Below are 16173 nucleotides of genomic sequence, written 5' to 3'. Positions count from 1 at the left end.
GGGAGGGCCCCCAGCTATGTAGCTAATAGGTTTTTGGAGTGTTTGGAACATCATGGCACCTATATAGCGCTTAGATAGCCAGTCTTAAGCGCTATAAACACTAAGCTATGAGTGCATGCCTTTTAGAGCTTGCAGATGGGGTTAATACATCCCTGCTTCCCTTAGAATATTCAGCCTCACTAACGGTAGCCCTGGCTCCAAGCTAATCTTCCTTTTCTCTGGGAAGGTACTGATAAGACATTCCTCAGCCAGCGCAGATGGGAACCAAGGGAGGGGGTAGGAGCGAGCAGGGAGCATCTCAGAGAGAGCTGGGTTTTTTCCATGAACCAGCCTCACAGGGAAAGTTCTGGAACTATGCGTCATGGTGACTGGCAGCAAGAGATTATAAAATATCCATGCACACATGGGATCAGGGGGAGATCGCCTGTGGACTTGATTCGTGTACAGTCAGGTGCCCGGAATTGGCTCTCACGGTGTCCTCCAGCCTTGTTTTTCTATGAAAAACCCAGGTCTCCCAGGGCTGAGATTAAGGGACGTAAGACTGTGTTTCTCTATGTTTCTCTATATTTCTCTATGTTTCTCTATGTTTATCTAAGTTCCATGTTTCACTATATTTTGCATTGCTCTTTGTTTTATGCTTTGTAATATTCTCTAACTTGAATCCCAAATGTATATGAAATTCACTGCTTAGAATAAATATGCTAAAACTTTGAGGGTGTCATTTGTCACTAGCATGAGATCACTGCTCAGCACAATAGAACCTGTATTTTGGGCTGAATTGGGTATTTTTGCTCTCAAAGGGCTGGCCCCGAGGAAGATTTTGCCCATATCAAGACATTTGGTAGCAGCTTTGTGGGATTTGTGAAGAGCAGTGCCATGCTGACATGACAAATGGTGTGAGAGAACACAGTGTAGAGTGGGGAGCAGGCTGTCGCATTTCCTTGATGGTCTCACTGCAGCTCTGAGACTTCAAAAGGCAGCAATGTTGTGTCGGCTTGCCGTGGCCGATAGCTTGTGTGGTTAAGACTCCCTTCAGTAAATCAGTCGTGACTGACTTATTGCATGGGATTGGTGCCAGGGAGTACAAGGCAATAAACGAGCGGGAAATGGCTTTGTTTAAAGCACTCCGATGAATGGTTAAGAAAGATGTATGCTCAATTAGAAAAAGAATTTTATCATGTGGTTTCCCAAGTTTAAAGTTGTAATTTGGAATGCATAGTGAGACGGAGCTCTCATCTCTATTCTGTCATGAGGGCAGGAAAAAAAAAAAAAATAATTGCAGGGATTTGACATGCAAATTGTGAATAGTGATTTAACCATTGACTCAGCCCCAGTGTGCTAGCGAGTGGGGGCTGTAATGTTCGGAGGCGAAGGTTCGCTTTTTTGATATATGCTTTTGAAGGGTTGGCATTCCTGAATAATGAGGATGGGGAATGAGCCATGCTTAGGAGAATGAGTAACATCTGTGCTGAGAGCCTAAAGAGTTTTTTCTTTCTTTTGGCAACTGTAAAATTCCATGTGCTAATGGTGGCAAATTCTGTTTAAAGGGAACACACTAAAATGGTTATATTGCATTTTAAGCTGTGCCATGCTTTTAATGGGTGAGAGACTCACTTAAAAAGGAAAGTGAGTGAATGTTATTTGGATTTTCGATTTTGTGTATTGATTTGAATTTGCAGAATCAGCTTGCAATGGTTGGGGGGAAAAACAATTTATATTTTTCTAAATTGCCCCTGGAGTATTTTTGACTGTCCCCATGCTATGCCATGGATTTGTGCTGTTGCCTTATAAGTGATGTATGATTTGGAAATAGTGTCCTGTTGACTGTGATACATGGGGAAAAATGTTGTTGACACATTAAACAGCCCACAAGCAATAGAGTGTGGGTTGTTCTTGCAGAAAAAATAAACATTGGCATTTTTATTTTTTAAATGCACTGAAATGAGTGGTTATAGTTTGGCAATGGTACAACAGAATTGACATCTGTGTGTGATAAGATAGCACAAAGATTTAATGGGTTGTGAGTTCTCTTGAAAGATCGCACATTACAAGAAAAGTGCCGCTTTTGAAAACAAGAGTCTTGCTGTGTGTGCAGAGCTTGTGCCTTGAAGCTGTCTTGGGCGAGGTGCGTGAAGGCAAACAAAAGCAGAAATAGTACAAGAAAGAGTTAATCTGGGTGAACTGTCTGAAACGAGTGAAGCCGCCACAGTATAAGAGTTATAGGCAAAAGAGATAAGCTGCGTGCTCATGGCGCTGCCAGGTGCACACGAAAGATAAACATGCCTGCATTCCTGAGGAAGGGGGAGCAAAAAACAGAGAGCTGTTCAAAAAGTAAAGAATTTGCCCAGTAAACTGTGGTACGGAGCAAAGGCTTCATGCAGGATGGCAGACGGGCACATCACATCTGAACATTTACCTATGCATCTGTGAATGGGCCAAGAAAAGACAGCTGCCCATTCCAACAGACATTACTGTGCAAACCGCATTCCCATGTGATGTGATGTGAAGTGAAACGCTATTGCTGTGCAAGCTGCATTCCAATGCTCCATGTGATGTGAACTGAAGTAAAGCGCTGTGCACTGGAGAAGAAACCTCTAGGCGCTTTGAGAAGAGAAAATACACATCTGGCAAACTGCAAGCTACATTGCCAGGGGATGGAGTAACTGACAAAGACATTATGGCATTCCAGATGGAAGCAAAACTGACAAAAAGTGCTTAGCCGTTTTGCAAGAGACAACATGCAGAACGGGGCTTTGAAGTACAACATGAACACTGCACATTAGCCATGATCCAGAAGCCACACGGCTTAGTGCAAGAATGAATGATTTGTTGAAGCAACAAAAGAAACTGACTTAGACTATCGCACTCAAAGGGGTGGTTCAGGAAACAGCAAACACCCTTTGGAAAAAATGACAAGTGAAAAAACCAGAGGCTTGAATAAACAGCTGTTTGTGCAACTGTAAGCGGTATTGGACTGAAAGACTTTACCTTTGAAAAATGGAGTGATGCCAGCAGGGCAACCTAAACCAAGATCATGGGACACTGGAAGCAAGTTGGCGCCTGGCATTTGTGATCGCTTTGGTGAAAAAGAAAAGCATTGTGCGACCTGGGTACTTACTATATGGCTTTGTAAAAGCACAGATCAGTCTGAGGTACCATTGACCAGCTATGATTGCATTGCACAAATAAGTTTGTGATTAGGCAGTTACACCCCGTATGGTTGAGTGTAAATAAGCCCCCAGAAACATGCAGAAAGGTGATAAATAATTGCAGTAGCAATGACAAAGTGTGTAGTTACCTGATGAGACTTTTTGAAGATGGGGGTGGTATTATGGGAAGGGGTGGATAACGCTGATATTGAAGTTTTGATGACATCCTAACATGGATAATAATGATATTGAACTTTTGATGAAATCCTAACATTTCTGTTTGTATTTTGCCTAGACAAAGCACGACAAGACATTTTACAATATCAGAAAGTTAATATGCAGTTTGTGGGTGACACTGATCAAAGAAGGGTCAGACGCATTCTCAGAGAAAGCGAGCCACTGCGACATGCTATTTCAACTTTAACGTGCCCTGCACCGCACTCAATGCTGTAACCTGCGAATAGTGTCCAACAGAGTAATAACTTTTGCTGAACTGGCACGATGCAGACTTGGCTAATTATCAAGTATTTGATGCTACACATTTAAATGACATGGGGCCTCATTACGACCCTGGCGGTAAGGGGTTAACGCCAGCGTTAGCTGCGCCGACCCCTTACCGCCAACTACGAGGTCCCTTAGCGCCATGGCGCTTTTAACACCTGCTTTTAGCAGGTGTTAAAATCCATGGCGCTAAGGGACCATGGAGTTAATTACGCCACCGTAATTTACGGTGGCGTAATTAACGCCTTCCCCACTCCCATTATGCCCTATGGGGCAAAAATGGGAATGGGGAAGGGTAAATGGGGATTGGGGACTTACCGCCCCGCCGACCTCGGAATGGGGCGGTAAGTCCGCCAACCACCATGGCGTAAACGTAGTTTACGCCATGGTGGTAAAGTCACGGCCCAGGCGGTAACTTACCGCCTGGGTCGTAATGAGGCATATGTTTTGCCCTTTCTTGTTTAAAGGACTATGGACAATGAATTGTGGACTGTAACATCAGGGACCACATACAGCTGTGTGACACAGCAATTGAATGCTAACACATTGAAAAATGGTTTTTAAATGCACTGTTGAGATGAATCTGAAAAAACGAAATGGTTTTACTCTTCCAACTGAATTGCTTTAACCAGAGATGTTTTGTTTTTTGAAAAAAAAAAAAAATATTCTACATTGCACGTAGGCAGGAAAATGATTTATGAACTGTTGGGGCAGCAGAATTATGCAAGCAGGAGCGTAATTTATTTTGAGATAAGATGAGTGCGCACATCAAAGTCACCTGTGCGTAGGTTAAGTTTCTTAATTGAAGTAATGCTGCCAAGTGTGTGAGCTCTAATTTGAAATGGTAATCTTTGAAACACTGGATACTTTTACAGCCAGCTTAAGGCAGGTAAATGAAACCATGACTGACTTGATGTTTGATTTTATGACACAGAGTGTGACACGGTTTTTGTTAAACCAACCAGTTTCATGTTTTTGTGGGGACAGCTGTCTCCAGCACACTAATGCAAAGAGTCACCTTTTGATTGTAGACATTTGGAATAATTCTTTGGAAAAGCGCTACAAATGAGTATCCACATGGAATTGCTAGTGTACTGGCCTGGCACATTGTCGGGCATCTTTTGTCACTGAATGGATACCATTTGTTTAATTTGTCTAATGTGATGTTTTTCTGACCAAGAACTGCAGCGAGTGTTCTCGCCAAAATTTTATGGACTATAACTTGACTAAGGCATTTTCCATGGTGTGATGAAACAGCCACTGCCGGATAGTAGTATGGTGTTTGTGGCTAAAGTTAATATTGTATATGGTAGATATCCCACTTGAAGAAGAGTATTCTCCAAGTCACAATAGGTAGACTGGTAATGCACACCTTCATTATTACAGTGATACACTTAGACATAGATTTACCATGAGGCAATGTTTCCTTAGTACTACCAAGCTGCTACAAATGGAGTCCATTTCTATGGCCCATCACTAGAGTGCGCGTAGCTAGGGAGCTAGATTCATTAATTGCAGGAGCTTTATATGCTTGTGACATAGAAACTGTGCACTATAAGCTAGCCACTATGGGTTCTGATGCCAGCTCTGCTATAGAACTTCTGGCCTAGTGGGGCCCATTGATATGCCCAGCACTGCTACAAGTATTGACAGCCAATTGAAGATGACAGAATTTTAGACATGAAGACATTTTTGTCTGCCATAGGGCAGGTCAACAAGACTGCTAAATACACACAATGCATTGTATGGCAAACATTGTTAAATCAGCAGGTGTTGGCTTTTTACTGGGTGGGGGCAACCATCCTCCACACACTGGCACGCAGAGCTACAGTTACCAGCATACATATGGATTGAATTGCTTGCTTTTTGATTGCATGAATAACACATGCCATGCTTTGATGTAAATTAGTAGAATTGTTTTTATTTAGACAACCTGGTGCCCATGGGTTCACCTTGTTCACGAAATTAGATGGTTTCTGGTTGGGTTCCACCTACCTGGGGGAAGTGTCTAGTCACACAGCCCATAGTCACGCTTGAATGCCCTGGGATCAGGGGGAGGGTAGGCCCTTAGGGTGAAAGGCTGCCAGGTTTTAGAATTGGTAACCATACATAAATGCAATAGTGCATTGTAGATTAGACTACACTGGATTACCTTGACATTTTAACTGCATGCTGCTTTTTAACTGACAATCAGTTATACAAAATTGATTTAGGTATTTTTGTGTAGGCCATGTTTTGGCTAGAGTAAATGTCCATGTTCACTTGGTGTAGGTATTTTTGTGTAGGCCAGGTTTTGGCTAGAGTAAATGTCCATGTTCACTTGGCGTAGGTATTTTTGTGTAGGCCAGGTTTTGGCAAGGGTATATGTCACTGTTCACTTTGTGTACATTTTTGTTTAGGTAGTGTTTTACCTTGCATGCCACGCTAACTAACCGCTAGAAGATAGTTTGCTTAAACCTCTTGCAAAGCCCCAATGTCTTTATCACTGCACTAAATACTATATTGATAGGTATTAGTCAGCATTTTGTCGCACACACGTTGAATAGGGGTGGAATGTAGTGATACACGAAATTGCAACCTTGCCAATCAGGGCTTTAGATGACAGCATTAGCCTCTGAAAGCCAATAGTGTATTCAAAGTATGTGCTAAAAATGCTGACAGTAGTCTGTTGTAGCACTTCCATTATGCAGTAGTGAGCTACAAGGGATATGCAGGCCTAGTATGAAATAGGTCACATTAAGCATTGTTGATAGACAGGCAGGGAGGGCCCCCAGCTATGTAGCTAATAGGTTTTTGGAGTGTTTGGAACATCATGGCACCTATATAGCGCTTAGATAGCCAGTCTTAAGCGCTATAAACACTAAGCTATGAGTGCATGCCTTTTAGAGCTTGCAGATGGGGTTAATACATCCCTGCTTCCCTTAGAATATTCAGCCTCACTAACGGTAGCCCTGGCTCCAAGCTAATCTTCCTTTTCTCTGGGAAGGTACTGATAAGACATTCCTCAGCCAGCGCAGATGGGAACCAAGGGAGGGGGTAGGAGCGAGCAGGGAGCATCTCAGAGAGAGCTGGGTTTTTTCCATGAACCAGCCTCACAGGGAAAGTTCTGGAACTATGCGTCATGGTGACTGACAGCAAGAGATTATAAAATATCCATGCACACATGGGATCAGGGGGAGATCGCCTGTGGACTTGATTCGTGTACAGTCAGGTGCCCGGAATTGGCTCTCACGGTGTCCTCCAGCCTTGTTTTTCTATGAAAAACCCAGGTCTCCCAGGGCTGAGATTAAGGGACGTAAGACTGTGTTTCTCTATGTTTCTCTATATTTCTCTATGTTTCTCTATGTTTATCTAAGTTCCATGTTTCACTATATTTTGCATTGCTCTTTGTTTTATGCTTTGTAATATTCTCTAACTTGAATCCCAAATGTATATGAAATTCACTGCTTAGAATAAATATGCTAAAACTTTGAGGGTGTCATTTGTCACTAGCATGAGATCACTGCTCAGCACAATAGAACCTGTATTTTGGGCTGAATTGGGTATTTTTGCTCTCAAAGGGCTGGCCCCGAGGAAGATTTTGCCCATATCAAGACAATGCCTTCTACAGTTACGCCATTAGGCACACTTTCTAAGTTTAACTTTAACACAGTGATGTTATTAGGGCACACTTTCTAAGTTCAGCTCTAACACAGTGTAACGCTCACCTGGTATCCACAGGGACGCCACTCAGCCTGTTTGGACCTCTTACGACCTCGAACCCTTCCCTGGAATCTGTTCGACTGGAGACTGGGCCTGAAACACAGGATTGCCAGAGTTTAACTCTGTTGTCTCTGCTTGCTTGACCCTCTCTTCCCTTGGGGACCAAACCTTCCCCTTTGTCCACTGCTCACCTTGCTTTCTTGTGCGGTGCGCTCTCCGTCCTGCCCTTCAGTGCAGGGGTGCGTCGACTGATGAGGGCTCTAGGCTGCTTAGTTGATTCACCTGCGCATGCCCAACGGACTGGGCTTGCTGTAATTTCAGCCCGACCGTAGGTTAAACGATTCTTATGAACTGTCCTTTTGACTCTTGTCTCTTCTATAACGTGTCTCACCTCCATTAGGTGTTGGAGAGGGTCGGAGATGGCGTTGTGCTGCTGAGGGGAGCCGAGCACTAAAGTGAGTGAGAGCATGATGCGCAATGCTGCCCGCTCATCCTTGTATTGACCAATGTTTGTCTCTGTGTCCTTTTCAGGTGCTGCAATATCCCAGCGTGGCTGCCGGCTGGGAGGGTAAGGTGCGGTGAGTAAGCGCGATATGTGGCGCTTCCTTATGCTTTCCGGGCTAACCTGGAATGTCTTTTCCCCTTGCAGGTCGATGAGATGCTCCGGAGCTGAAGTTACCCCAAGCAGCTTGAGTTCAGGTAAGTGTTTGACTCTTCTTACAGTTTTTTTTTAGTAAGCCAATATATGAAGAATGCTTACTAATGTCTTTTCTTTCGTTCGTTTATCCTCCCTTAGGATGCGGTGTGCCGAGATGGAGATGACACCGCCGTAGCTGTCCACAGGACCGGAGGGGCGATGGATGGAAGCCGACTGCTCCCCAAGGTAGGTATAATATTAATGCTGTTCTTGTTCTTGCAGGTGCGCAGGATGCAGAGGAAAGGCGAAGGCCTTCAGGAGACCGATCCGAGCACGGTGAGCGTCTTGCGCTGCCGGTGCAGAGAAACGCAAAGCGTGTTTCTCGAGCTGGGCGTGGTTTAAATAGCTTCCAGGTATCCCAGGTATCCCTGGGATGAACCATACCCAAAAGGCTAGACTGCATACTCAGTTCAAGGAACTGTTTTATGTGGGGGCATCCATCTTGCCCATAATGCATTACAAGTTCAATGCCAAGTGCTTCTTTAAAGCTATGTGTGAGCCTGGCGCCACAGGCGCCAGGTTTGACTCCAAGTGGGTCTCTGGTAGGATGGAGAGGCCCTTAAGGGCCATATAGGGGATAGTGGCCTGGCTCCAGCCTGATGTCTCAGAGGGCTGGGGCAGGAGTCATGACAGCACCCCCCCAAGGCCCCTCCATTGGTGGTTCTCCAGTCTGGCCTTGGCTTGGTTGGATGGTTTTGTTGGAACCTTCTAAGCAAGCGAGGTGCATGGATATACTCACACGGTTCCCATGTTCTGTCCTGCGGACCATACCCTTTCCAGTCCACTAGATAGTATAGATTAGATCTGACATACTTTGAATCCAGGATGTCTTTGACCTCAAATTCTGGCTCTCCATCGATTACTACTGGCTTTGGTGGTGTAACACGGGTTCCAGGTTGAACAGGTTTTGGGAGAGATACGTGGAACACAGGATGAATCTGCATATTAGATGGTAAGGCTAGTTTAACTGTGTCTTGATATTGGGCAAAATCTTCCTCGGGGCCAGCCCTTTGAGAGCAAAAATACCCAATTCAGCCCAAAATACAGGTTCTATTGTGCTGAGCAGTGATCTCATGCAAGTGACAAATGACACCCTCAAAGTGTTATTAGCATATTTATTCTAAGCAGTGAATTTCATATACATTTGGGATTCAAGTTACAGAATATTAGAAAGCATAACACTTAGAGCAATGCAAAATATAGTGAAACATGGAACTTAGATAAACATAGAGAAACATAGAGAAATATAGAGAAACATAGAGAAACACAGTCTTACGTCCCTTAATCAGCCCTGGGTTTCTCATAAGCTAGCTGTAAAACAAGCCCCGCTCATAGAAAAACAAGGCTGGAGGACACCGTGAGAGCCAATTCCGGGCACCTGACTGTACACGAATCAAGTCCACAGGCGATCTCCCCCTGATCCATGTGTGCATGGATATTTTATAACTTCTTGCTGTCAGTCACCATGACGCACAGTTCCAGAACTTTCCCTGTGCAACTGGCTCATGGAAAAAACCCAGCTCTCTCTGAGATGCTCCCTGCTCGCTCCTACCCCCTCCCTTGTTCCCATCTGCGCTGGCTGAGGAATGTCTTATCAGTACCTTCCCAGAGAAAAGGAAGATTAGCTTGGGGCCAGGGCTAACGTTAGTGAGGCTGAATATTCTAAGGGAAGCAGGGATGTATTAACCCCATCTGCAAGCTCTAAAAGGCATGCACTCATAGCTTAGTGTTTATAGCGCTTAAGACTGGCTATCTAAGCGCTATATAGGTGCCATGATGTTCCAAACACTCCAAAAACCTATTAGCTACATGGCTAGGGGCCCTCCCTGCCTGTCTATCAACAATGTTTAATTTGACCTATCTCATACTAGGCCTGCATATTCCTTGTAGCTCACTACTGCATAATGGAAGTGCTACAACAGACTACTGTCAGCATTTTTAGCACATACTTTGAATACACTATTGGCTTTCAGCGGCTAATGCTGTCATCTAAAGCCCTGATTGGCAAGGTTGCAATTTCGTGTATCACTACAAACTGATACTGGATTTTTCACAGAGGTGATAGTGAATGGACCTAGGTATCTTGGAGGAGGAGAGTCAGGGAGGGGAGTGGAGAAGAAGGGATTTCAAGGAGGAGCGGAAGGATGAGTAGGTGGGGGAGGAGCGGGTGGAGAAAGGTAGGTGGTTCCAGTGGAGGGGGGCCAGGAGTTGGAAGGAGCGGAAGCGTGATGCGGCACAAGGGGTAGGAGGTACAGTGAGAAGGTAGAGATCGGCAGATCGGAGAGAGCGGGAGGGCTGGTAAAATGAGAGGAGGGAAGAGAGATAGGGGGGCGAGGTCATGGAGAGATTTGTAGACAAGATAGAGGAATTGAAATTTCAATTGTGAGAGGAAGGGAAGCCGGCCGATTTGAGAGGGCACGGTAGAAATAGTCACGAGGACCTAGAAGACAAAGAGTACGGATGGAGGAGTTGTAGATGGATTTTAGGGGAGTCAGGTGAGAGACAGGGAGTCCAAAAAGAAGAGAGGAGCAGTAGAAAAGGCGGGAGAAAATAAGGGAGGAAATTAGGAGTTTAGAAGCGTGGAAGGTGAGGGAGGAGCGGATCTTGCGGATGTTGAACAGGTGAAGCCGACAGTCGCGAGGGGTTAGGGAGATATGGAGAAAAAGGAAAGAGAGGAGTCGAGATGGAGGCCAAGATTGCGGGCATGAGACGAGATGGGGAGATTGGAAGGGGGAAGTGGATGAAAGGAGGGGGGATGGGGAGAGAGTGTTAGGGGGGAAAAAAGCACTTCAGTCTTGTCAGTATTGAGGGAAAGAAAATGGGAAGACATCCAAAAAAGTATAAAAGGGCGTCTGCCCAGTGCTGGTCTGTAGAGAATTATTATAGGCATATTCAGCTATCCGTAATAGGTCTGACCAGCTTTCATCAGCTTTCTTCATTTATACTACAGCCACCACGCTGTACAGATCTCTGGCACCATAATTACAGCAACGTTGCGGTCGCCGTTGCACACCATAAGAAGTCATTATATGGCCCAAAATGTCACTATCACTGGGCAACGCGCATAAATGAGGTGCCTATGCCATAAACACACACTGCGATGTGCGCTCACACGTAGCTGTAAGATTCACCATGCTGGTGCTCTCTCTTCAATTATACAGTACCTTAGACAGACAGCAACTCCATCCAGCTGTCCATAAATGTGCGCAGACACAGCGCGCTGTCTTCTGTTTGCCTGCACTAGGATCATGCAGGACTTATACCATGATGTAGCCCTCCAGGAACCTTTACCTCGGCACAAGGCTTATGGAAACATTTGTACAGACATCTGCTTCGTTCTTCTTCTGTGGCTTTATTTATTATTGTCTCTTCATGGATATAAGCCACTCTCCAATGTATCCTCCTCATCTCTGGGCTCAGCAGAATCACTTGTATCCCATCCTCGTCGCCACTTGTAGTATTGGGGATACTGGAGGAGTCACAGGAAGATAGAGATGACGCTGGAGGCAGGTATGTATCAAAGAAAGTTGCTTTATTTAAGTTACAGGGCAAGTTGAGAAGAAAGAGGCAGGAGCTAGATATTATGCATCCTCTCTAGTCAGATCTCCCATTCTGAATCCCAACTTACAGTCTTGGAACCCTGATGACCTGTAAGGTCCCAGGCAACCTCATAGCATTCCACTGCCTGCATTGGTGCACATAATACAAGCACATACTACAATACCCAGGTGGAAGACCTCCTTCAACACTGCCCCACCTGTGCAGTCATCAACCCACACACACACGACCAGAACCTCTGTGCATGACAGAATTACCGGAGAAAGCATGGGATGAAATCGCAGTAACTTCTTTGGCCCGTTGGAAGGTGGCGAGCATATCCTCGTGGCTGTAGACGAGTACTCCTGTTTCCCCGATAAACAAATAGTGCCATCAACCTCTGCGTACCACACCATCCCTGCGATGGACAGGATGTTCACCGTCTACGGCATCCCATGCATCCTAAAATCAGACAACGGGCCCCCGTTCACCGGACAGGACTTCAAGGCATTCTCTGAGTACATGGGCTTCGTCCATCATCATATTACGCCCCTGTGGCCACAATCGAACAGCACTGTGGAGCGGTTCATGAGTAATGTAAAAAGGAGCGTAATAATCGCTAGACTAACTGTGGAACCTGTGGAGAAGATGTTATACCAGCTACTCTGTGATTATCGAAACACCCCGTACAGCACCACCGGGAAAGCACCATCAGAAGTAATGTTCGGCAGGAACATAAGAACCAGGCTGCGCCACATGACGAGCCCTGATGAGCACTTCAAAGGTGACGCTGAAATGCGAGAGCAAGACTCAAGACACAAGGACCAAATGAAACAGCGAGCCAATGGAGATAGGGCAGGTCGACCCAGCACCATGGAGCCCGGAGACATTGTCATAGTGCAGCGACCACAAGGAAGGAAGGCGATGGCCGCTTTCGACAAAGAACCCCCAACGGTGACACAGATGAAGGGCTCCCTCATCACTGCTGAAGGTACGAGGAAAAGCATAACACGAAACTCATCACACTTCAGACACATGCTGGGCATTATTCCAGACCAGGCCCTCAGCACAGACATCATCACCCCAGGGTGGGAGGGACTCATCCTATGAATGAGATGGAGAAGACTCTTGCGAGAAGCATACCCCGCCAGATCCTCCAGACACCGAGGGCCCTGAGCCTGCAAGGCTCATGAACTGACCTCAGAGAGTACGCAATCGACCTCAGCATTGGATCGAGGAGATGAACTAGAGACATCATTATGTTAAGTAACGGAGGGTGTGATGTCGGCACATCGCAATGCTGCCTGTGTCACGTGTGAGGGGACAGGGAGCTGCGGGAAGGGGTGGGAGAAGGGAAAGGGAAGTTAGATCAAGTTAGGAGTTGGAAGAATAAAGACATGTTGTCTCATCCTCCTGGGTCCGTCTCATCAATCAAGTGGTGATTGCGCGAGGCCGGGTGGGTGCCTCAAGCAAGGCAACAACGAACGATAGTATAACCTCTCCGCTCTGACACGGTAGCAAGGCAGTTTTCACTGGAATAGCGCGCTCATGTGTTAGCATGAGCGACCTATTACAGTGATTAACTTCCTGCCATGTGCCAGAGCGGGGTGTTAGAAAAAAAAAATTGGTGCTCTTCCCGCCCGAAACCCCCATTGACCAATGGTGCGCAGGGAGGTGGGTGCCGGAGCATCCACATTTTTTTAAACAGCCCAGGATGCTGTCAGTGCTAAGGCCGCCCCTGCAGGTAAGGATAGTTTTTTAGTGATGGTTATGTTACATCTTTATTTGCAGCAAATGGCCTTGCTAAATAATTCAATGGACTATTTTATGTTTTTCCACCTTTTCTGAACTCGCCCCCAACATTTCCAGCAAAAGGCGCGGCGGGTCAAAAGTTCAAATATTGACATTCATGCGCCATGCGTTTCAAAAGAGTGCTGCTGCGGTATATTTTCAGTTCTTTAGTCAAAATAGATCATACACAATAATGATTTTAAATAAAAATATATCATGCACTTATATGTCAACATGAGATAAGACCGTAGAAGAACACGTACTTCTGGGATGAGCGCGTGTGGGAGGGAAACGGGCCGCTCCAAGATGGCGGCTGGGCGGCGCCCGCCCGCCCGCCGAGCTCCGGTGTGACGTGGCTGTGGGGGCGCGAGGCAGGCACGCGCGCAGGCACGCAGGCACGCACGCGCGCAGGCACGCAGGCACGCACGCGCGCAGGCACGCAGGCAGGCAAGATGGCGGCGCCCCTGAGCCGGAGCGCGACATGGCGGCCGCTGCTGGCGCTCGCGAGAGCCCTGCCCCGCGCACAGGAGGTGACGGTCCCGAACGGGAGAGGGAGGAGGGAGGAGGGAGAGAGGTGTAACCCCAACCTTGCAAGGGCCGGCTTCGTTATTCCTCGCGCCCTCCCAGCTGCGAGCCGGGCATCCGATGACTGCGCTCTTGCCCAGCGAATGCACAATAGGCCTTCCGTACTGTGGGGCGCGGCCCTATCCCAGGGGGGCCGTCAGAGCCTTGCATTAAATACATTATTATTTATATATTTTTTATATTGGAAGAAATGGCAGGGGCTGCTCACGTGGTCGGGCAGAAGCATGAAACTGTCTCAGGCACCAATGAAAAAGTGACCCAGTTGTAAATGGATATTCATTCCTTTAGTCACAGACTGTTTGACTAGTACCCAAGGGGGTGCTTTTGTGTTAAAATGTAAGTACATTGTGATATTTGAAGAATATTTATTCAGCAACACTGGTCTAAATTAGTAACTGCTCAATGGTCAAAATCTAACTGCATAGTGAAGAAACTCATCAAACTGACCCACATTGGCCAAAAAGGTGGCCCATTTGAAATGGTCCACACTAGCATTTTGCATTTTTGATACATGCATTGCCTATAGGCCAGTTCGAACCTGGCGGCTCATCCATAATGGTGAGGGGGCGCCCACCCAGTGGCCCCTCACCCATTATGGAGGAGTTAAGGAGCCAGCCCAGTGAAACACTGAGCACTCCCTCAGCTGCTTTTTCCAGCTGAGGGAGTGCTCCTGGGCTGGCTGAACTATCAAAACGAAACACTATTTACCTTTGACAGTTCTGTTCAGTGCCCCAGGTGCCCGTGCTCACTGAGCCATACAAGGCTGGGGCATTTTGCTTAGCCAGCATTGCATAGCTCATTGGAAATGCTGGCTGGGGCATTGCTTGTCTGTATGTGCGAAGGGGAGCACCTGCGCCCCCTCCTCACACATGTGCAGCCTGGAGTGGGACGTTTCTGCACCCACGTGCAGGCTCCTGCAGAAGGTACGTCTATGTTCATTTTTTAAAATGTTAAACGTGTGTATGATTGTGTTATGAGTGAATGTAGGGTGATGGATGCTTGTGTGAATGAGAGTGATTACTGTATGAATGTGTGTGCATTAGTTTGTTTTGGTCTGTTGAGCTGATTTTGGCAAGTGTTGGATAGAGAGGGAAGGAGGGTTGGCCAACAGTCATTTAAAAAATGCCTAAATGCGTTTGTAGCACAATCCCCTCTACTCGCCTGCCAAAAACGGCTCTCCTTCTGAGGTGGTGTGGAGCCCAGAAAACAGGGATGGTAGATGTCCAGTAAAAAATGTCATGCCTGCCCCCGGGCCCCCAAGCAACTGTTTGACTATTTACCCATTTCTTTTTTTAAAGTATGCTCTACAATGCAACATTTTAACCCATTATTAAAAAAAAAAAATACAAAAAATCACGGGGGAAAACCCCCCGATCTCCCCCTTGATTGGTTCAGGCTCCCTCACTGCGCTCGGTCACTTACGTGTTTTTAGGGCAAATAGTTATGCCCCTCCACTTCAAAAATGTACCAGCTGCCTCTGGCCCTCATACTGTGTTGGGAATGGGATGGGGGAGCCCAGAGACTGTGGTGGGAGCAGGATGGGCAGGAACCATGGTATAGTGGTGGGAGCAGGGTGAGGAAAGCTCAGGGACTGGATAGGAGTGGGATGAGGGAGCCCAGTAACTGTGATGCGAGCAGGTGGGGGAGCCCAGGTACTATACTGGGAGTAGGGTGTGGTGACAGCACGCAATAGTGGTGACAGCCCGGGAGGATAGCTCAGCGGCAACGTGCTTGCCTTGAAAGCAAGACAAGTAGCAACACAGTATTGAGTGCGTTATAAATAACTTAGCATAGCATATATCATACATACTGTTCATTTTGTGTTTTTTGGGGGGGTCCTGGCCTGCCCAAATTTTGCTCCTGGGGGGGGAAGGGGCGGAAAAAGGTTTTGAGTTAGTGTGACGGGGGCAAGGGGGGCACAGAGTGGGTACCAGAGTGGATTCAAGGCTTTTCTATTGACACGGGCAGTGGGAGGTGATTAGTATTAACAGGTAAATGGCAGTGACTGTTATTGTGCCCCCCCTGCAATTCTATATGGCATTAATGAGCTAGGATTGCTCGGGAATTAAATATTATGGGGGCACAGAACCTGTTACAAATGATGTGAAACAATGATCCCCGTCGCTTTGTTTTTAGGACATTTCTTGTAGGTTCTTGTTTGGCTGCTGTAATTTGTAGATATTGTTCAGGATGAGGGAAATAAATGTACAA

General features: G+C 46.4%; 1 protein-coding gene across 1 annotated transcript in view; it reads left to right on the top strand.

Annotated features, from left to right (window-relative positions):
- Window positions 1-13751: 13751 nt before the first annotated feature.
- MRPS18B (mitochondrial ribosomal protein S18B) overlaps window positions 13752-16173 on the top strand; it is a 95938-nt gene continuing 93516 nt past the window's right edge. The window contains exon 1 of the mRNA XM_069635353.1: window positions 13752-13907. Within this exon, the coding sequence (XP_069491454.1) occupies window positions 13830-13907 (78 nt within the window). The 5' untranslated portion in view covers window positions 13752-13829. The remainder of the gene's footprint in view (window positions 13908-16173) is intronic.

Source organism: Ambystoma mexicanum, chromosome 13 (genome assembly GCF_040938575.1).
Source record: "Ambystoma mexicanum isolate Mex_15411 chromosome 13, UKY_AmexF1_1, whole genome shotgun sequence".
Lineage (NCBI taxonomy): Eukaryota > Metazoa > Chordata > Amphibia > Caudata > Ambystomatidae > Ambystoma > Ambystoma mexicanum.
The sequence above is the reverse complement of the archived record's forward strand: the minus strand, read 5'-3'. Positions and strand labels throughout refer to the sequence as shown.